General features: G+C 35.3%; 2 protein-coding genes and 1 non-coding gene across 5 annotated transcripts; 1 reads left to right on the top strand and 2 right to left on the bottom strand.

Annotated features, from left to right (window-relative positions):
- On the bottom strand, positions 1-97 carry LOC147859522 (small nucleolar RNA Z159/U59). Its single transcript, XR_015530408.1, has one exon. It is a non-coding gene; the product is annotated as a small nucleolar RNA Z159/U59 (small nucleolar RNA).
- Positions 98-3,566: 3,469 nt separating this feature from the next.
- LOC147859521 (Transducin/WD40 repeat-like superfamily protein) lies at positions 3,567-9,423 on the top strand. Of its 2 annotated transcripts, none has more exons than XM_087326064.1 (12): positions 3,567-3,894; positions 4,469-4,648; positions 5,387-5,517; positions 5,635-5,838; positions 6,024-6,202; positions 7,056-7,156; positions 7,220-7,467; positions 7,796-7,853; positions 8,013-8,133; positions 8,226-8,336; positions 8,426-8,633; positions 8,740-9,423. In XM_087326064.1, exons 1-11 carry the CDS (start codon positions 3,874-3,876, stop codon positions 8,536-8,538), a joined length of 1,467 nt encoding a protein of 488 aa, XP_087182190.1. In that variant the 5' UTR covers positions 3,567-3,873; the 3' UTR covers positions 8,539-8,633; positions 8,740-9,423. The 2 variants fall into 2 exon arrangements, with proteins under 2 accessions (XP_087182190.1, XP_087182189.1); XM_087326063.1 differs by having other exon boundaries at positions 3,568-3,894; positions 8,426-8,645; positions 8,745-9,423.
- A 248-nt stretch (positions 9,424-9,671) lies between these two features.
- LOC147859520 (Glycine cleavage T-protein family) lies at positions 9,672-16,657 on the bottom strand. 2 transcript variants are annotated; one of them, XM_087325913.1, is made up of 12 exons: positions 16,368-16,657; positions 15,578-15,682; positions 13,636-13,669; positions 13,297-13,370; positions 13,149-13,214; positions 12,987-13,051; positions 12,707-12,794; positions 12,200-12,265; positions 11,940-12,105; positions 10,940-11,023; positions 10,398-10,525; positions 9,672-10,058 (listed from the first exon to the last, which is right to left on the bottom strand). In XM_087325913.1, the coding sequence occupies exons 1-12, from the start codon at positions 16,629-16,631 to the stop codon at positions 9,894-9,896; spliced, it is 1,305 nt and encodes a 434-aa protein (XP_087182039.1). In that variant the 5' UTR covers positions 16,632-16,657; the 3' UTR covers positions 9,672-9,893. The 2 variants fall into 2 exon arrangements, with proteins under 2 accessions (XP_087182039.1, XP_087182040.1); XM_087325914.1 differs by lacking the exons at positions 15,578-15,682; positions 16,368-16,657 and adding an exon at positions 14,695-14,741.
- Between the last annotated feature and the right edge of the window lie 6,430 nt (positions 16,658-23,087).

The raw sequence follows: 23,087 nt of genomic DNA, 5'->3' as shown, positions 1-23,087 counted from the left end.
TTCCCTTCAGTTCAGGTCTCCAATTTCTTTCCGCATAGCTCCCAAAGAGAGGCATCTCAGAAGAACGAAAGTATTATGTTTTGCTCATCATAGGGAAGTAGAAGACCAATACACAAATTACATGCCACAAAAGGTTCAGAAACTTTAGATCAGGAAGAAATTATGGACAATAGTTGTGACAAAAATCTGCATCATTGCGAGGACATGATTTACGGAGGACGTAGCGAAGGAAATGAGTGACAGAATACTAATACAAACTGATGTATGATGCCAAAAAAGGCGATCGACAGCGAATGGCATAGCAAGAGAGGTTGCGAGATACGTGAGAAAAGAATGCTATATAGCTAAAACAATGTAGCAGAGACGTTTCGCCAGAGAGCCAAGCGAAGAGAATGGTCACCCCAGCTGATAATCCATGCACAGAGTTGTGCTATAGGAACCCGTCTAGCCATGGGCATCATCTGCATAGCGAAGCCATGGAATTCCGTAGGGTTCCTGATGATCTAATTTCCATGGAGGACTGAGAGCATGGGAGACATCATTTGTAGACGATGTCTGACCTAAAAAGCCTCTTCTCAGAGAAATAGATGGTGCGAAACCCTAATTTTGGTTTCACACACTGGTTTGGCCATTCTTAATGTCCGGGCTTATCCATGCCCATCCTAGATGTGCCATCGTATCTCATGGATGGATTGAATCGGATCGGGTGGCCTCCCAGGACACCAGGGTGAGAATCCGTGCTGACTTGGAGATGCCTATCGTTGCCTCCTAGCCTTCACTAAATGCGTCCATGTGACACTTTTTCTCACCTAGGTGCTAACCACGTGCCATGATCTATATGTCTGTATAGGACATTAGACGTGGTGTCAAACGTCATGGATCAAGTGAGTTTACAGTGAGAGATAAGAGATCAATTTTCTCACTCTCTCATGACAAATGGGGCCATCTCATCTCTTCCCATCCATGTTGACTTTGGAGATGCTTGCCTAGCCTTCGCTAAATGTGTCTGGATGACACTTTCGTGTCACTTGGGTGTTAAAGCATTTCATGATCTATCTGTTTATATTGGAGACTTACACGTGGCGTCAAATGTCGTGGAAGTTGGATGAAAGCCCTGAAAAGTGAGCACATCCTAAATTATTATTTTCTTGAGGAAATAGTATCACCTTTTAGCAACTAACGGTAATACTATAACTCTCATGTTGAGATTTGGATGCACAAAATAAAAAACCTTGTGGTAAACTGGCATTTTCTTCCTCTACTTACTCCGTATGAAATGAATTTATATGGTGATCTTCTTGTGCTCGCTTTTATGAGATCTATCAATAAAACAAGTCGTTTAGCATCTCAATTTACTAATGTTGCCAAATTCACGCTATTGCACATCATATCATCGTCAAAAAGTGAAAGTACACACTTCGCATACACTAACAAAACTTCTTATCGAGATTGTAAAGTTCTAAATGCCACTACGAGAGTGACCCCATTTGCTTGAATACATGGAGCCATCCCAACCTTGGACCACAATGCCTAGACACTTATATGTCAAGCATGGCATTCGTGGAACATAAGCAATAACATATCATTGTCATTCACAAAGATGAATTGTAAATTAGCATTCCAAACAAAGTTATGCATGCTTATGACATCTATAATAGAAGCACATGAAATGTATCTATAGTCAACATATTCTTCAACAATCATACCCCTTTCATGATCCCAATAATTCCTCATGAATCATGCTTATATAACATGTAGTAGAAACATGACCATCTAATATTGGTTAACACATACTCATCCTACCTTCAAAATTTTAGAAAATTATCATTAGGGATTTGCATGTTATTAGGATACCCTCAAGAAACACCCCTGAATTTTAACACAACCTTACTTAGACATAAATAAGCATTGAAATTAGTTCAACTAGTGCCTAATTAAAGGTTATATTTAAACACTTGAGATTATATATGATTGCTTGATTTATATTGCAATAACTAAATAAACACATTACTCGTGGTTTGGCTTCTTATTTACTCAATTGTTTTATTGCTTGATCACTATCTAATTGCTCTCATCTTACTTGATAACTAGGGTCGCTTGATTGATGCCTTTAATATGACAACATTTTTAAAATGCGGTGAATGCTTGGATCAATAGATACAAGCTCCTTGTTCACCAACCTAGAGAAAGACACGAGCAAAATACTATCTACGGGTCAAGTACAACCTTGTTCTTGAGCGGTTGAAGAATTCTTCAGAACGGCTTGGCTATACAGAGCTATAGACAACTGCATCACTCTTGTATTTCGAGGCTTCACACGGTACAATAATATTTGAACGAGGGTCCAAATTAATTGCCGAGTAATCTAATTGCCAATAAAGCATAAAGATGCGAGCAATTAAAAAGAAAAACCGAGAAGGGAAAACCTTGAAAAACCCTTACGGATTTTTCGTTATTTTTATGGAGATGCCACTAGGTTTTGGTCTATTTTAGCACTATGCCTGCCTTGGTTTATGAGGGGCATTTTGTGGAAATAAGATAAACATAGGGGCATGCTACTATAGCTAAAATACCAGCGAAATGGGTCATTAGGGTTTCCTCTGTTTTCTGTAATTAGGGTTTTCTTCTGTTGTTCTGCACATCTCCTAACGCACTGAGAGAGGAACCCCATCTCCAAAAGCCATGAGAGGTACCCTTCGCGTGTTGTTGTTTACATGTTTTCTTCTGATACATATTTTTGCAGTGCGTTTATCAATAGAAAATACGTACACATTGTTTATACTGCCGAGACTATAGAGAAACTGAGAATTATTCTATTTATCAATCCGAAAAGAAACGAGGGTCATGAATCTTCTTGGGATAAATTCTAGCTAAGAAATACTCCCGAGCTACTATATTGCCCGCTTCTACATGATGTTTTCACACTGAATGGAATTTTTTTTTGACATTAGAAAATCAATCCGAGCACTCACTGAGAATCTGATTCTACGAAGATATGTTTATTTGAAGCTCTAGTAGAAAATTTATTGTCATTTTGACATAAAATACGCTCTTTCTGATTGAAAAAATCAAGTTGACATATAAGCTGCTCTCTCCAATTGAAGAATTGTTCCTAATATTCATATAAGGTCATGACACCAAGTGATCGTTGTTCTCTATAGATTATTAGCATGGTTTGAAAAATGAAGAAAAGGTGGTAGAGATACAATAGAATTGCCAAGATTTGACACACTGATCCTCACAAGAGCATAAATTATACAGAATTAAGTAGAAGGGAGCACTGAATGATCATTTATCATGGTAGCATCATATATATTCCTATTGAAAACGTTCATACATTTTTATGTCATTCTTTTTTGTCCAAGTTGCTAAATGATCCTTGCAATTACATTTGGAATGACATTGTCATGCCCGGTTTGAACAATCCTAACTTGCTCTCCTTGTAGAGTTAAACTTTTGTAACATTCAACTTGCTCTTTTATTTTTTGGGATATAATATATGTGCCATGTCCATTAAATGTTTGGCTTCATCCATTTGCTTGACTTCTTTGAATTTTATGACTTTATATATTTACATTCTAAAACATATAATGAGCTAGGTTTACTATAGGAATCAAATAAACATCAAGTTGCTAATATTGTTTTGATCATTCCACACAAGATTCATGAAGTGTAGGACTCATGACATATTTCCCGTTTCAAATTTTGTTTCCTCATGTTTATGTTGATCTTGTTGAATTCTTTCAACTGTGATGGAAAAATGATTCTTCAAATTTGGTTTAATTTCAATATGTGTGTGTGTGTGTGTGTGTAGATATCCCAGGATTTTATTATGATGCTGAGAAGAACAGGTATTTCCCTTTGTCATCTAGAATGGGCCAAGAACAAAGAAAGGTAAACCATTTGTGCACATTCCTTTTAAAGCTAAAATAGAATGGGCATCCCAAGCAATAATCCTAACTAGTTGCGTTATGGCAAGCATGACATTTGACTGTAATAGCTAGAGAACGTATAGAGCAACGTAGAAGTCACGAAATCACTTGGCCATCATTGCAATAAACGTTTTAATTGGGAAGAAATTATCTCAGTTCTATTAATTTTCCCCTTTTGGGGATCTATATACTGATATCTTATGTGTAATTATGCTTTTTGAACTTCAATTTTTGGGAGAAGACTGGATGAAATTTAATGAGAAGGTTAACCATTGTCTAATTTGCAAGCTTGTTTCATTTCCATCCAGAGAAATTCTTTAACATCCGTACTTAAATGAGAAGGTTTTTAAAATGCACCTGGTTTTATATCAAAATTAAAAGTAATAAAATTTGTTTCTGGTGTTCCAATTTACAGAATGTTAATGGTGTAATGAGATTACCGTGATGTATTCATCTTTCTTGTTCGATGAATTACATCTAGGGTATATACTGTTTGCAATATCACAAAAATTTAGATTTGGCATTGATTGTCACAGAACATGCAAGATATTCCATTCGAGTCTAAAGGAGAATTGAAGGCTAGTCCAAATGTTCATCTTAAGGTGCTGCAGATCCTTCATAGGCGAGAGATTGGTGCAAGTCCAAGATTTGGCACTTCTTGTGTATCAAATTCTTTTAAAAGGGAGTACCTTGAAACTCAAGTTGTTAAACCTTGGGTATGTTCCAGTTAATCTCTAAGTCTGACTCACTGCAATTATTAGTTTGTTTGAATGCATGTTCTGTTTGCATGTATTGTCCAAAGAAGGTCAATTAGAGGAATATCTTTTTAGTTTTGGTCGATTCACTTAAGAATCTTATTTTGAAGGTCTTGCTTTGTGTTGTTGTTTTAATGAAGTGAACAGTTACGAGAAGGAAACAGATTTCTAGTAACAAGATTGTTGGATGGATTTAAACTGGATCATGCACTAAATCTTGAAGATCTGAAAATTCACATAGCATTTAGACCTTATAATGAGCCATGGACAGTCAGAGATCCTTTACTAGTATCAAATGATCTTCTCTGTCTTCTGATCGTTCATTGGGCATTCAAAGAGCATCTTGCATATTTTCATGCTTCTCTTTCTCATGAAGATATAACCAAACAGCATCATAGATAAATCAGTTAAGTGATTTTATATGATGTAACTGTAGAGAATTCAAGAATCATAGCAGGCTCAAGCATTTTGTAATAGAGCCATTATATTTTTTAAATTGTTTTTTCTTCATCACTAGAGTTTCATTCTCTATGACATAAAAATATCATTATTATTTGAACTTTCCTATTGATGTATAATCTAGGTCGTGAAGCATTATGTTATAATCCATGATTTCATCTATATCTCTAACACACAACCAACACTTACAATCTTGATTTTATTTATGTGGACAATTGCGTACTATACGATGTTTTGTAGATATGGTCATATGGAGAGTGCGCTGGCAGTGCAGAAGGTGCTGTGGAAGAGTTTTATGCAAATATCCAAACATGCGAGGGATTGAAAGGAGCAAATGTACTTGCTTGGAGCGGTAACAATGGATTTCTTGCGTATGTTCTTGATGTATTTCTTCATAGTTACTAATTCCACAATGTTGTTTGAGGAAAGTTGATATTGTAGGATTAAACAGAACAGAGATTCCATTTTCTGTTTCCGAATTTTTGCAGAATTTGTGAAATCATGCCTAATATGGGTGGAACCACTTCTTTGAGACCACAACCAATATTTCCTCTGTCATGTCAATCAGGCTCACTGAAAAAATCGATGTTGCCTCATCTATTACCAAGTAAATGGGCTACAATTGCAAGATCAAAGGTCACATCTATGAGAAGATTGAAAAGTACTGCAAACATGAATAATGGAAGCATAATGTATCCTCATTGTTATTATTAGTTCTAATAGCTGTTATTGTGATGAGTAAAATTTTATGGGGCGAAGTTACCATTTTGTGTATGATTATTATTAATTACAATCCAGGTCTGTAAACTGTAAGAAGTGGGCATCTAAAGAGAAACCGATAGTTCAATAAATTTTATTTTACTTAACAAATTTTCAGATGCACTACATTAGGTTCAGCATGGGAAGGAGGAGGGATATACCTTTTGAAACAAGTCCAATTTTATGAAATGAGCTGGAGTAATGGTCAATTTCTTCCTCTTGATGTCCAGAGGTGTGCAGTCATAGATTGCAGTGTTTGGTCTGCTGCGTACTGTTCACCTACAAGAGCAACTCTAGGTGATTGTTTTCTCAATATGTTGATGTACCTTTCCATATTGCTTTAATACTCGATAAGGATTTCGGAAAAAGGATTGGGAACACTTATCTGCTTTGAGCTCCTCACCTGGTTGACTGTATTTAAAATTTAGGATGATTAGGGAAATTTTAAATGGTGAAGCTATATATAATTTTAGGTTGACCAACGGCTGAATTTCCAATATATTGCTTGCAATCAGAAAGATGATGCTGTATTTGTCTCTAAGTTCGTACGTTTTACTGTTTGGTGGGACATAGTGATGCAATGAATAGGAGACATGGGAAAGAGATATTGTGACAATTTCTAATTAAAAGCTTCTCTTGTTTGAAGGTTAGAATTAGAATTTTTATCGTCCATAAAGAGGCCAGTTTTGACCTATGGGACCAGAGTATACATGTGTTCTTGATATGAGTCTCCTTCCTAAGAAGGGGTATTCATACATTTGCGTGAATAAAGCATAAACATATGAGCTCAACCTTCTAGGCAGTGTCTTAAGAATGGCACTTAAGTTATCACTCCCACTTAGTATGTCAGCATATCTTGAATGAATTGCACTATATGTCGAGCATGTGAAGAGCAAGTGACATTCATCCTCTACCATGCCTTCGTTGCATACTTTACATGTCTTCAAATTCGTTACATTTTGATACCATGATGCAACTTCAATACCTAACTTGTGAGATCGAGTGCGAAGTAGTTGTATCTGTTTGGGATACTTGTGGGGATGGGGATATTGTCCCTTAACGTTGGCAGGGCTAAGGAATATGAATTTAAGACATGTATTGATTCTAGAATATAAGCTATGAAATTGGTCATAAATGCTTATTGTGTCAGGTACTTCAAGTGGGGCTGTTCTAGTTCATTTGGAGACGTCAGCAAAGACTTGGCTAATTCATAGCAAAAGTGATGTCCTATCACAAGAATGCGACTCTAATGTAAGAAAATTTGTGTCTAATGCACTTATTCTTGAAGGATTTCTCAGTCATTTCTTTCTGCAGGGTAATCTTATTTTTTGTGGTTTTCGGAATGGTTATATCTCCATGGTTGATATTCGATCGCCTATAACTAGACCAAAAATGATGCCTTCCATGGATGTGAGACTAGAAAAGTCATTGTCCTCTGGAAAGGGGGAGAAAAAAGCTTTCAGGAAAGGGGTGGTTGTTAATGGCACAGGTCAGAGCAGTAAAGAAGCTGCAATAGCTCACAATTTCCAGGAATCAATGAGAATGAATTCTGCTATCTGCAGGTAATTTTGTCAGTATCACAACTGATTACATATAATGTTGTCTGGGCTCATTTACATATTTTTTGCTGATTTTTTGGGTGCTTCGTTTGTATATAGTGGTTTTTGGCATATATTATCATATTGTGAGCATTAATATGCCTGGTTTTCTTTCTGTATTAAATATCATTGATCTCTAGCCTCTATGCAAGAACAATATTTGTACATCCACATGTGCTGCATTTATTGCAGTACTAATGAAAGTTCGTGTGCTGATTGCTCGTTATACGTGAATGCTATTTGTCTTTGTGCAGTGTCCTAATTTAATTCTATTAATTGGTTTCTGAATTAGCTTGGTGCTGCTTAAATCAGATGAGAACTACCTCTTGTCAAGTTCTATGAATGGGGACGTAAGTTGAAACTCTCTTTATTGCACGAACTCAAATATTTTTTGTAAGCTGAAATGCACTCTCAGCAACTAAAACTTTTTAGTTTTAGTGATGTTTATATTACAAGATGGTTATTGTACATCTGTATTGTCTACCTTACATTCCTGTAATAACATTCAGATCAATCTTTGGGACCGTCGCCTATGTGAGAAAGGATCTGTATTGACATATGAGGGTAATTATAATACACATTCTATGCTGTCACTGGGAGTTGATGCTTCCGAGTCACTTCTTATGTCAGGTTAGATGTTGCTGTTTGTATGACACTTTTGTTAACCATCAAAACAATCGATATCAAATGGATCTTATTTTCTACACTTGGTTTGAGTTCAGGTGGTGAAAACTGTACTCTCCTAATCTGGAGCTTACAATCAGGACGTCTGCTACAAACAATATCTGGTTTACCAGGAATCATTAATGGATTCAGTTCACCAAGTGAATTGGGTAGGTTTTATACACATCTAAGCATTAAGGATGAGTGTAATTTTGTTGTTCCCCTAATGTTTGCTGATATATATTTCCTTTCGAATCAGGCATCAGGGGTAAAAGCTATTTGGAAGAACCTTCAAGTAATCCTTGGCAAATGTGGCTTGGATCACCTGCAGGTCCCATGTACATGCATGGTGCATCATCGGGTAATGCATGATGTGCACATGCGTGATGCATCTTCTGATAGTCTATGATGTGCACATGTATAGTGCATCTTATAGTAATACATGATGCTCAACTTGTGTTCGCGAACTAACATGAAAGGTACATAACCATTACTTTCAGATACTTGTAAAAGGAGGCTTCCTGATGTTTTATATTCAGAAGCCTGTGATCAATTTGGCTGCTGTTTTTTAACTACAGGATCTTGTTGTGGAAAACAGCACAACTGTCAGTATATTCTGGAAGTTACTGATCGACAATAGATAACCTTCATCCACACAGAAAAGCTGACATTTCGTTTCTGGTTCAAATTTTTACTAAGCTATGGAAGTTACCGAAACAGCAGATACCATTGATCAACTGGAAATATATAATTTTGTATCCTGGTGATCCTTGGGCTTTTACAGTAAAGTGAACAAATCTTCCCCAATCTCTTCAAACATCAGCCTTCTTTGAAGACGAAATCTGCTTATTTGATTGCCATGTACATTAATATGTATCCTGATGTGTAAGTGTACATGAACGAAATTACATCTGCTTATTTGATTGCAATGTACATGAACATGTATCCTGATGCACAAGTATGCAAGAATGAAACTAGATCTCGTGTATAAAGCAGAGTAGCTCAAATACTTCTGCAGACTGATCCTGATATGTACGTAAATATTCAGGAAATGAAATTAGCTCCACTGTATGAGCACATTGCTGGAAATACTTGTGCAATTTAGTGAAAGGTCAGGGGGTCAGCAAGGCTAGTACCAAATTTGAAAGTGTTATGTTGTGTTGAGTTCAATACGAACAGTTGTATTGCTAATATATCTGGTGCAGCTGCTTAATTTCCTCTGGCTTGGTTTTTGCCATCTCCACATTCATGCATGTAGTCTGCACTTTTTATATATAGCTTACATTGTTTGTCAAAGTGGGGCATTAGTGTGATTGTTAAGACTCTAAGCTCAATTGTAGTACAAACCTTGTGTGCACATCCTATGCAGTTGTAGGTGATACTGATTTTAGTTCTCTTTTTCACTGACAACAATTTTGAGTTAGATCCTTCCTCTCAGCAGAGTGCAGTAAGTACCATATAAAATCCAAAACAAGTGCAAACACAAATCTTCTTTCTTCTCTAAAATCAGTGGTCTAATTTCTATGTGCATGGTTCAATTTCATTTAGTCCCAAAAAGCAAACATACCAATTTGTTATTAGGATCTGTTACAAAAAAATCATACATAATTGAATGTTGCTTAAATCGTATACAAAAATCCAGTGTAGCCATGGAAGGAAAGGTAGATAATTAAGCAATAATATATAAATGGAATGATGACATTCAATGGAGATGCTGCTTTCAGCAATCAACCTGTTAATTCCGTGTAAACAAAGGGCACACTAACCACCACTCCACTCCTTTCCCCCACTTGCACATGCAACCCTTCTCCACCAGCTCTTTTGCTTACATATCCAAGGCCAATATAGTTGCCCTTTTCTATATTTGCGCTGCAGCTTGTCAGTTTCCCAACCTAATGAAACAGTCACTGGCTCATGAGTTATCATTTGCATATCCAATCACATAGAATCAAGAATGAAAAGACAACAGAATTGCTTGCTTTACGTAATCTTATAATTGGCACAATACCAATAGCTGTATATACCAACTGCCTTCTTGCCAACCTCCTATTTCTGATATATATATATATATATATATATATATATATATATATATCAGAAATAATTGTACAGAACAAAGAGTTTGATGCACAAATATATCACCCACCACCACCACAGAAAAAAGAATAATTCAAGTATCATGAAGATGACAAGAACAGTGCAACAAGATTATTTTCAAGGCATATACATACCTTCTCACCATCTAATAGGATGGGGGTTCCTGGATCCACGTGCCCATCTAAGATCAATCCCCATAGATGTTGTTTAACACCTTTATAGGTTATGAGTCTTGCAACGGTTTCCTGTCCAATGTAGCAGCCTGCAAAACAACGCATAATGTCAACAGCTTGAAGCTGAAAGACTTCTACACAAATTTCACAATTCCCAATTATCATGTTCTAAATATAAATAGACTGGCCTCCTAAATGAATAATTGATGGGTTTTCAGCAGATTGATCTTCCTTTCCAAAGTGCTTAGTATCTTTTCTCGAAAGTGAAGCGCACTTTTCGAACACCAATTGGCATGCAGAAATTACATCTTTTTCTTTTTTCTCTTACTATTTTCAATCCCATTAACTGAATCGGGAAGGTATAAACTGAAATGGCCAAAAGTTCGTATCATATAATAACACACTTGATTAAGACTTTGTGGGTAAACTGCCTTTCTCTCATGGGGAAATGGATAAGCAGCAAGCTAACAAACTCAAACTTTGTTCCACAATCAGCAGCTTACCTTTTGTCAAAGATATTGTGTCCCAAAGACCAGCCTCTAAAACATTGAATTCCTCTGTCAATTCTTTACCAGCTGCTGGACGTCCTATGTGAAAAACAAATAAAAAAGCAGATACGGTTAGAAAAGATGAGGGTTCAGTCTGCAAATGACAAAGTCGTTGCTTTGGGAATCCTTTGATATGGTGTTATTATGCATAAGGAGCTAGAAATCCCCACTTCAAAGAAGTTATTAGCAGAAAGAGAAAGAGAAAGAAAAGACGTGATTATCTGAAGATTGAAAGAAATGATGTGTAGGATGTTTAATGATTGAGAGCTTGAAGGCACACACATAATAGACAAGGACTTTGTCAACAGGAGCAGGAAACTCTAATATGGAAAGCTTCCCCCTTCCAAGGTTTCAAACATCACTTCTATGCTCTCTCTCTCTCTCTCTCTCTCTCTCTCTCTCTCTCTATTTGGTCTATGTAGGGACTGACTACAAGAGTTGGTTTAAGGAGACTACAGGTAATAGTTTTCATTTCAGCTTTTAGTTGAGAGCTGTGTCATGATTATTGGTCCATGGGTAATGTTAGTTACCCGTGGATGGTTATGCCCCATCATCATCCTTCTCTGGCCTCCGGAATCACATTAAATATAATTATAACATTCTGTTCAAGAGAGACTTCTTCCTCGTTCTTTATGCAGGTGTGTAGTGTTAGAGCCTTTGCACTCTCTTCTATGATTCCATCCTTGAAATAGAACTCCTCAGCATCTATTATGAGAGGATTCGATGCTGAATTCTTTTATAGCTGCAACATATTATCTGACTCAAGCTTCACCTGAAGGTAAAGCCACAGCCTTAAAAATTAGAATCTATTTGAGGCTGATCTAACAAGTCAAGAATGCTCTCCACTAAAATCCCTTCATGCCATCCAATTCCCTTGTTACTTTATTGTAGGCACAAAAATTAACATACAGAACATCAGATTTTTCACATGAGAACATGATCATTCTGTAATGACCTCTTTGTATTCGCAAATGCTCCCAGCAGTTTGCGCCCATGGGTACAGCACCAAATTTTAATAATGTCTCCCATACAAGACCCGCAGTATCAGTTGACAGCATCAATGAATAACCAGTTTTTGAAAGCATGTTTCCAACACCAACTGTTACCGGTGTTCCTTCCACCTATGTAGGAAAACATTTACTTTTCTCTTAGCAAAGTAATAAGCACATTGTGGAACATCATGCACTCTTGCCTTTAGTAATAAGAAAAACTCACTGCGTAATGAAGATGTGTCCCATAAGGCTTTCCCACTATGTCCTTCATATTTAGTTGTTCCATCAACTAGTAATATAACAAAAACATTTAGAGTTAGTACATTTGTCTGAGAGTTTCTCAGAAGTTGATTCGGTAATTATGCCTCTATTTAGAAAGTGGATACTGACTATGTTTAACTGAATGAAGTGTGTTATCACTAAATAGGAAAACTAGAAATGACTTTAATTAATGATTAAACATAATTAAAAAGGGCTGTCATTTAGATGCTATACAAATCAAGATTACTAGTGGGTAGTTTAAACAAACAGATTATCCTCAGTTAAAAAACCAGTAGATTATCCTCAATTAAAACTACTTTAAATATATTTTGTGTCCTTATATTATGTGTTTAATCTTAATTTTCACTTGATTAGAGGTCTCGGTTTTTCAAACATGTTGTGATTCCTGTGTTTTATAAGCATCTTTTCATAATTTTCGCTCAACAGAACAGAATTTATATGTTCATACCAGATCACTTTTTGGCCCTATTACGGTGAAGAAGAATGTCTTATCTGTGATATCCTCGACTTCAACCTTGTCTGCAAAGAAAATGTACCTGCAGTTGAGATATTAAATTCATCGTTTACTTGACAAATGCAATCACATATTTAAAGTGGATTACTCGAGTGAAGCTCTCTTCAGAAGGTTAAAGGTAAAGATCACCCCATTCTTGTTTACAAGGTTTTATGATATTAAAAAGTTAAATCATTCTTGTTTAAAAGTTGTTAAAACAAAAATTGCCTAATACTTGTTAAGAAGTTGTAGTATGTGATGTCGCATGTTCGGAGATATCACCAGGATGATTGATCTTTTCTGCAGAGATATGTTAAAATGTGAACACTATGAACAGCACCGCATCCACATAAACACAAGAAATCATAAGTAGCTGTTCAAAAGATGATAACCATACCATGTACCATGCAGTTACTAGATCAATGGTCCTTCCAGTAGGAGTCACAAAGACTGTGTCACAGCCCTGTATGCAGTACATCTACATCCATAAGCATATATAGTTTTATTAGATGGTCCATAAAAACAACAGACACTAGGTATTTCACCTCTCCTTCTCTAAGGGATTGGAAATCTGCTGTACTCTGATTATGCAGAAATCGACTCCGATCATCTCCAGTTACTAAAGTTCACAAAATATGAACTTCTCACATATATATTACACGTATGAACACACAAATAAGCATACCATGATTTAAAGACATCTATTTTATGATTATGACTAGGACAATAACCCTCCCCATAATGGAATATACCAATTATATACTGACTTTCGATTACTTGGTCCTTTGTAAAAGTATTTTGTAAATAATATATATTGCTTTACATCTCCGAGGATATATTACCATTTCTACATATTTTTTAAGAGCAGTAATTTAGTAGTTTACCTCTTAATCTTCCAACGTGAGACATCTCAACAACCTGCAATAATAATAAGTCATTGGGAATGAATTATCCTCAACAAAAAACTCAAAATTATGCTCAACAAATGAGAAGATACATTAGATTGAGGTTGGAGCATAAGACAAATTCTAATTCAGGGATGTTATTTTCTGTTAGTTGAGGAATTTAAATGAAGTACTTGGAATAAGCTAACTATTCTTAGAGGCAGGCCTTCCGGATGTACAGTGTGGTGTCATATAAATTTGGGCGACATTTAAAAGAGAAATATATTAAAATTGGACATCTTTATACCTTCCAGGGTTCAATATGACTAAAAATAAGGTTTGAATGTTGCTATGTGATCATTATCTATCACATATACTTATCTACTCTATCATTGAGGATATACATGGCAGTCTTGTGAAATTCATTACTCACAATGCAAGAGATCTTTGAGGAATCAGCCCGGAAATGATCAAATCGACAAAATAGGAAACAATGATTAGATGTGTAAAAAGTTTAATCTTGCAATTTATCATATCTTTTATAAAATGATATGCCCATTTCATCGTTGAAAGGAGAATTTCAGCATTTTTCACAAACGCTACTGTTAAGCAAGGATGCCTACTTTCATTGGTCTTCTGTCAATTACACATTGATAAATTGGGACACTTGGTTTATGTGTTTATGCAACAAGAACTAATTGAAGCCATTATCATTGGGAACACCTAACTCGTGATATATTTTCAAACTCATGAAAGAGCTACAGATTTACGATAAAGCTCCCAATATAATATAACTCTACCTTTGTTAAATACTTGCCGTACGTTCCAGTGGCACGAACAGCAGGATTAGTATGCATTATGAACATAGAGATGCAAGTACAGGCAAACTGGAAAGATGGCAAAAGAGAAAATGCAAGAACACAAGGCCTTGTGGCCACCCCAGCAATCATTGTGAGCTTGTTATATGTGCATGATGTATTGCTGTTGGGTTCAGCCTCTCATAGTTTAGAAGATGCATGAAACATAAGAGAAATCAGATGTTGGGTTCTCAAGAAATACCTCTTTAGCACTTTCATCACATCAGTGCATCCATATGGAGGAAATGTCCAAAAGTGTTTTCAACTAACGTTTTCCAAGTCAAGACACAAAAACCATAGATTTTACAAATTCTTGAGACTCATCCAAGGAGATTCTTGGGATGGCTTGCACCATTCACCTGGATCACTTTAGAGTTGTGCTAGTAGTCTACCCTCCCAAATCCATAATCTCCATTGTCAAATGTATGTGCCTAAGAGAGAAGCATCAATTTCACAAAGCTTAGTCTTCTTATTCACAACTCTGATCTTACACCATGATTACCGACAACTCTGATCTTAGACCATGAGTAAGGTCAAGGGTCATGTACATAACCATTCCAATGAATATAATATATGGGATGCACAAAGTGTGCACAAAGTGAATTTGTGATTGGAAATTTCTAAAGAGGCATAGCAAGGTGTAAAATCACTAAAAGCACATACTTATGACATCTTCATTAGAGCATCCAGTTTCACTTAGCACTTCTTTCTAGATTTTTGTACTTCATTGAAGTCAGCAAGTTTTTTCTTCCCTTTGAGTTGGATTTAGTTTGGATTAAAGAGCAAACAAGCCCATACGAAGAGCACATTGTACTTGAATCAGGTGCATGTTTTGGCTAAAATATGGTGTCATTCATTAAAATGCAGACTGAATATTGGAATGATTCGAAATATTAACAATGAAACATAATCTGATAGAAATATAGAACTGCTGGTATTTGCTTGTAATTTTCCTATTATTTATGCATTAAGAAATTTCCCTGAAACCTTCGAATTAGATTTAATGTAGATAAGCAGCATAACAGTAAATATTTCATCAAAATCATAAAAAATGTCTACAGAAAATAAAAAAACCCTTCACTTACAGCAACTCCGCTAGTAGCAGCATTCAAAGCTTCATCATCATTACCAAATGACAAAACGGTTGAACCATCTTCAGAGAATTCTGCTCCCATGTCTCGCATCAGTGACTGTAAAATGTAGGGAAAACCTAAAGAAAGGACTTTGCAACATTACATAAAAACACAAAATCGCTCATCTACATTATCATATTTGAATGTAAATATTCACATCATAGTTGCATGTAAATGTTAATATAAACTCATCTCCAATTTACCAAGCCAATCATCTACACTGATCGTCATTATGACAAGACAACATCACCTACCAAGGACCTAGGATAATCAACATCAAATGTACTAAAAAAGGTAAAAAATATTTCATAACTTCCCATTACAACAAAAACCACTCCTAGTTATTAATCAGCATTGAATGCAAAATATAGGGAAAACATCGCAAACAATAAGTTCCATTGTCTTGTAAAATGTAGGGATAAAATAGAAGTTTTTTTTAATCATCACAAAAAACACTCAACGGTTTAATCATCAATTCTTGATATATGTAAATGCAGGAACAAACCATTAATGAACTGAATAATGTAGAGATAAAAGCATGAAAAAATATCCATCAACTATAAATGTAGGAAAAAAACCTCAATGAAAAAACCGCTTCACGATTTCACATTGCAACAGAATATCATTAATGATTTAATTAAAGTAAGTGAGTCCCAATTGTTTGAATGAATAACCACAGGAACTTATTTAAAAAGAGTTGTTAAGGCAAAAAGAAATTAAGAAAAAGAAGAAGATAGCTTACATGTAGGTCGAAATCGATAGGTGGAGATTCAAAGTCGATGGAAGACAAAGAAGTACATGTACGACTCCGTTTGACTCGTGCCTTATAATGTAAGTGATGCTGCGGAGCTTCTGTTGTAGCTCCGTTTCTGTTGAAGAAGGAGCGTCTAAGTTGAGAGAGGCAGAATCTGTGGGCGGTGAGGGAATTGCCATGAGGGGGATGACGAGAGAGCTTCGCTGCGAGTGATGACGATGCGACGGCACAGGAGCAGAGCGTGGAGGCCATGGGAGAGACAGAGAGAGAGAGAGAGAGGAATGTAGAGGATATGTATCGAGTAATAGAGAGGTGAGCAGACTGGGTTTCGAGCTCAAGACCTATAGCTAACAATATAACAACTTACCACTAGGGTAAAGTAATTAAGAATCAAAACTATCATAATAATTTATTACTTTCCATTCCATTGTATGTTATTGAATGTTCAATGCCCAAAACTTTTGAATTGTATAATCAAGCGAATCAGTAAAGGCTTAGGTATGTACCTTAGTCCTTACACCCACCAATAGACTAGATGCGACCCATCTTTGACTCTTAGGTGGGCAACCAAACCAACGAAGCAAGACACGTTGATCCAATTTCAAATCTCGATACGCATACCAACATACAATGTGGGCCATTTGTGGAGAACTCTTGAAGGCAATAGCAAGAGCGAGATAACTAGTTTCAAATCGCATCTAATCTAAGGGACCAATTGTTTATAGTGTGAATTCTCCCTATAGTAATAGAGATCATACGCATGGGTTCACCATAACATTTGTGTCTTGGAGTTTCGAGATCATGTCTACTAATAGTTGCTCCTTAAAATATAGCTTTACAAAAAAATTAGTGTTTTTTCCACCGATTGCCTCTTGAATACAGGTTTAGGGGGGGGTATGCTTCATAATGTCATCAATCCCCCTGGTCTGGTAGCGACATATATGTCAAAAAGTGTTTGTTCAACAAACTTCTTTTGAAGAGTTGCATTTCATTTGGCCAACATACCTGTGACCTAGTAGTGAGTCTGTGGTGAGGTATGCTTCTAGAAATTGTAAATAGATATGATAAATAATATCCGGCATATCATATCATCAATTGGTGCACTTCACTTGATTTCACGTAGAGAATGCTCTAGCTCTAATTCTCATTTTTAAACAAACCTAAATATTACTTTTATTATCCTCATGAATATGCAATTTTTAGTGTTTGTTCTATTCCTACTTTTAGGATTGTATTTTACAATATAATGATAAACCAGAGTTCACTTTTTTTAATACATTTAAACTAGACATTCTCCATGATTTTAATGCAACTACTTACAAAGATGTCAAGCTCAAATACACAACCACACACCTTGTGTGTGAACACATGCGCAAAAGTCCGCCCTCATTATAAATGTATGGGAAATACATATTAAATGCATGCGTATCATTTTGATATCCCAACGTCCTTGTCATTGTCCCATCATGGCAGATCGGATTAAGATTCTAAATTAAGTACACATAGAATATAGTATACAAACCAATATTCTCAACGTATGAGGCGTTGATCTACAATTCCTTAATGTCGATTAATTGTTGTATTTCGTCCCTCATTTTCCTTGGCATAATCTTATCTTCTATACTCTCCCTCTCTCATACACAGTCTCTAATCATGTCCATTGTGTAACACATGATCCTTAGCACAACTACTTCTTTGTGACAATAAAAACTATATTTAATAACATGTTAATGCTTAGCATGATTTCTCACTATCAATATTGATATAAGCGTAGCATCTACATGACCATGTATATATGCAATTTAGAGAAGTGCACATATAGATTTGACAAATATTAGTACTCTCTATCATATTTCAAGTGGTTATTATCTTGTAATCCTCTCCATCTCTATTTTGGTTTGTCATGGACCCACGCGTATTGTCAACATTGTATCGAAGTCTTTCCTGCATTTAATCATCTATCTCCCCTCCATCTAATTTGTTTCCCTTGATTCCCTCCTGCAATTGTTTCTCATTATTCTAAAGAATGAAACTCAATGGATTTGGTAGGGACATGTACAAGCAACTCTTATAGGTTAAAGCCACTTGCAAGGTGTTATATTTTGGATGTATAAAGATATCATTTTATATTGGCGAAACTTAATATAATAAAGAATGAATCAAATTCTTCAATATAATATAACTTTTTCTATTGAGCACGCACGCATCATAATCCTTTCGATTCAGTCAAAAGGATGTTGGATCCTCTACAACATATGATTCAAATAATTAGAAGATCCTCCAATACTTAATATTTTCTTCGTTGTAATCAAACACTATGTTAAGGTCACAATAGAATGTAATATGTATACCTCACATTCTTTTAAATCCATTAAATGTATCATTTATCTTAATATTTAATTACAAATAATTATCAAACTTCCATGACATAAATAACTACTTTGCTCTCTTTGAAATTACTACCAAAATTAAAAGATGAAAGAGGTATTTTAAATACATTTCATCTTCTCCATACTCTCTCTATATAGGTGTTTTGTGAATTACTTGACCACACGTGGAAGAGATGATTTTTATAGAGCATCATGCTTAAAAGTAGTGAGTGACGATTGTTATGCAAAACATAGCTCCATCAAAAGCAATGTGTAATGAGGTAAAATTTAAATCTAGACATACGGATGGCTAGATCCCTTAGAATTGTTGATGATTTAAATGAATCATGCTTTGGTTGTATCAATAACTCAATTGTTGTCCATGCATGTTTAATGATAAACTCATTCACCACGTCTTAGAGTTATTTCTATACTTTTTTCCATATGCTTTATTATTTGTCACTAAAAATATCCATATTCTCCTCAAATTAGTCAATGTCTTCTAATGTGAATATGTTTTCTGTTCAACTTAGTGTGTTGGGCAAAATCTCTAAAATATCCCCAAGTTTTTTTCTTTATTTCCCCTAATGCTCCTAATTCTTGGTGTCTCCTTTGAATGCCTTTACCAATGACAAATTTGAAAAAAACACAAAATTAGGTATAAATGGATAAAATAATTGCATTAGAAATTGATAAAAAGGGAAATAATTGACCACATGATTGGTTAAAAAAGCATGTACAAATGCTCTTACAAGGTTTGACGAATGCCATTTAAGGAAATATTAACAAAAGCATATGGACTTTCGAGGAATCAAAGAAAAAAATCTATAGAATTTTAGCGTTTTTCCTAATATATATTCTCCAACTCTTTCATTTCCTTTCCAACTTGACATGTAAAAGTTAAAATACCAACACTTCCTTCTTCTTCATTTGCCACATAAAAAGAGTCAAACAATGACTTCCACAAGGCACACAAAAAAATCAGATTGCATGACTTGTAATTTTCAAGTTGTAGAAACATTGGTGGATACTATTACAAGAATGTGCATGCACGGAGATGCAAGATGGATATTGAAAGTGAAAATAATCTCTCTTGTACAAATGATGGATATCATGTTTTCTATCGTCGATATTAAGAAATAACATATTACCGTTTTGTAAGGTATGAAGATATAACAAGCTTGGAATTAACATGATTATTATGTTACAAACTTTTATGTACCATTGAAGTTACCCCTCTTGTGATGCCAAGCAAACTTTTGGGCTAGTGAAAGATATTTCTCAGTTGATTTTAGTAATTTGCACAATATGTCAGAGTTGCTCTAGTTGTTAAGATCAATCAAATGGTAGTTGCTTGGAATTATTGAGTCTGTATAAGGTTCCTCATAGCATGTGGATACACCCTAATTAGCTACAGAACTATGGAGCCACATATTTATACTAGATTGTTATATAACATATGTGAGATGTTTTCCTTACATTAATTTAGCAATCTTACATGCACCCATTGTAATAAACAACCCAAGTACTATAGACTTCCATGTACCATGCAATGGTAACAAACTATTATGTTTGGTTTCCTAATTATTGACCTTGTATTATTAGCACTTTGAAACATCTGTTTATTGCGCTTGGATAATGCTAGCTACAATATATGCTTAACATGGTTCTAGACAATACTTCAACTTAACAAAATCACCTAACATATGCAATTGTTCATTGTGCGTTCATGATACCAATACCAACGAGCCTACTAGGATTTCCCAATATGGCCACTAAATTGTATATTTGATGTTAGTGTACCTTGTCGTATAGATCAAATGATGTGTAGCATGATGGGGAGTTACAATCCTAAGTTTTTGTCATTGTCTCTAAAATTAAGCACATAGTAAGGGAAGTAGAACACACACAAACACACACATATAGAGAGAGAGATACACTTTGGTATTATAAAATCATAAGAAATACAAAAGTTGTGTTGGATAAACAAGTATACCAACCGACTCCATTGTACTCACAACATAGCCAATTTGATGCGTATATACAAGAACTACACATATTTGTACACCATATCTCCAATATTTTTATGGTCTACTCCTCCCAAACTGCAAATGAGCATGCAATGTAACCTATACCACCACCATCTATAGCAATAAATCCATAAACAAAGTTAGTAAACATTGTTTCCCAAAATGACAGGAATAGTATACATCCATATTATGTGATCTCCATCTTCCCTAAAAATGAGCATTGAATCCCATAACCTTTTAAAATGCATTTGCTTCTTGAAAATGACGTCAACATTGTATGTAAAACTTTCGTACTAACCACGTAATGTATGAATAAGTAACAACCAGAATTCAACAATTATAACAGAAACATCACGAGTGACGTTGTCAAACACTAATGTACGTCGCGCCTTCCAAATTACCCACATCAGAATGGATGAAATTGTCTTCCAAATAATATCATCCCTAAATTGCAAACTATCAAATATAAAAGGTTGAACCATTTGTATATGAGGAGGAACTATGTGAAAGGATTCCACTATATTCTCCTTTTCATATAACAACAATTGTCCCTCTAGAATGCCGCACCTAACCGCACCCCAAGTGATCACAAAATTAGCATGTATCAATATCAACAGCCTTAATACTATCTTCCATACTTGCATAATTCTAGGACAAGAACACAATACATGCTTAATTGATTCCATCATACATCCACAACCAAATCCACACGACTTACTATTTAGTTGCCGTAACTCGATCTGAACCGGAAGAGAAGTAGAACATATACTGATGCAATATTTATGTTTACCTACTACGAATTAGAAAATAACATGTGCAACATATTCATTTTCGAAATCCGATTGTTATAACTAACTATGTTAAAACAATTAATAATAGTGAGAAGATATGAATTCATGCATTGCACATGTTGTTTTTAGTGGATTGCGCTCGTTGTCTTATTATGTTGTGCCGATAATTGGGGTTATTTTGCAAAAAAAAAAAATTATTTTATTTTTTCAAAACAAATTATCCTTCCATTAGTTATAAAGAAAGGTCATAATGATTACATCATACAAAGCATTTTTTCTCAAGCCCGTCTTGTGTAGACAACGGTTGAGGAAACAAATCTATGTACTCCAACATAGAGAAAACAGTCCGGCAATTACAATCTATTCCCTAGATACATTGCAAGGTATCCATATCCATAGGCAACAACGAAAGTAGCTCTATTCGGAAACAAACCCTCTGAGGTCATAATTATGAGCCATTCAATACTTCTTCAACCTGTACATCTCGGTTTTGAGGGTGATCAATTACGTTCTTTGGTTTTTCAAGAGACCACTTTCCACATTCGTGGTTGTAAAGTCTAACAACTATGCTTCCTCTTTCCCCATCAACCATCTTGCCAGATTACCACCAAATTCATGTACATACAACAACAAATTAAGTCAAGTTTCCTCCTCTCCTCATGAGCATATTCTTTGGCCCCCACACCATCATCACTTGTTCTTATCAAAAAACATAAAAACTGTTTCGTTAAGTCCTCGTCAACCATCTCGCCGAATACACCAAATTCCTGCACATAAACAATAAAATGTGTCTAAATTCCTCATCTCCTCGTGAGAATGTGCTTCGACCTCCACACCATAAAATCTCATCCTTATCTAAAACATAAATTCAACGTCATTAATTGGGGTCATTTTGCAAATTGACTCGCGATTATAGAGGAAAGCCATTTTCCCTAAAAATTAGCTCATCTTTACTATAATGTAATATATAAGCTAGAAGCTATAAGGAGATATGCGTGCATGCATTGCACAATGCACATGTTGTTTTTGGTGGATTGAGTCCATGTCTTAATATGTTGTGCAGATAATTGGGGTCATTTTGAAAATTGACTCGTGATTATAGAGGAAATCCATTTTTCCTAAAAATTAGCTCATCTTTACTATAACGTAATATATAAGATGGAAGTTATACCCAACTTTATGTTAGATCTAAACTTAAACCGTCATAGTTTCATCATGTGGCCTACTCATCAATTCTCCTTAATTTTTATGTGGACAATCAATCATATTATATCACTTGATAGTTGTTACATGGATGATCTTGTTTAATTGGTACCTATCGCATTTCCAAGGTTTGGAAAACCTATATTCATAATAACATATTCAAGCTCAAGTTTGGCTTATACAAGAGTGTGATCCGAAGATACTAAAATATTGTCAAATAGTCATTATCATGTCCTAACAAAGAATGATGACATGGAAAAATCCTTGAACATGTTGGCCACTTGTAGATAATGTTCCATGCAATTTCCCATAATG

This window comes from Azolla caroliniana, unplaced genomic scaffold (assembly GCF_043228905.1).
Source record: "Azolla caroliniana isolate FFs.n. ecotype wild unplaced genomic scaffold, voAzoCaro1.0.p SCAF_10, whole genome shotgun sequence".
Classification (NCBI taxonomy): domain Eukaryota; kingdom Viridiplantae; phylum Streptophyta; class Polypodiopsida; order Salviniales; family Salviniaceae; genus Azolla; species Azolla caroliniana.
This window is presented reverse-complemented; position numbering and strand designations above follow the sequence as displayed.

Excerpts from the sequence above, each read along its gene's own strand:
- LOC147859521 (XM_087326064.1), top strand. The coding sequence starts at position 3,874 with ATGGGCCAAGAACAAAGAAAG. Across the intron at positions 5,518-5,634 it reads GGTAACAATGGATTTCTTGC|AATTTGTGAAATCATGCCTA; the intron begins GTATGTTCTTGA and ends GAATTTTTGCAG. Across the intron at positions 8,134-8,225 it reads CGAGTCACTTCTTATGTCAG|GTGGTGAAAACTGTACTCTC; the intron begins GTTAGATGTTGC and ends GTTTGAGTTCAG.
- LOC147859520 (XM_087325913.1), bottom strand. The coding sequence starts at position 16,631 with ATGGCCTCCACGCTCTGCTCCTGTGCCGTCGCATCGTCATCACTCGCA. Across the intron at positions 15,683-16,367 it reads CTATCGATTTCGACCTACAT|TCACTGATGCGAGACATGGG; the intron begins GTAAGCTATCTT and ends TACATTTTACAG. Across the intron at positions 12,266-12,706 it reads TAGGGCCAAAAAGTGATCTG|TTGATGGAACAACTAAATAT; the intron begins GTATGAACATAT and ends TTATATTACTAG.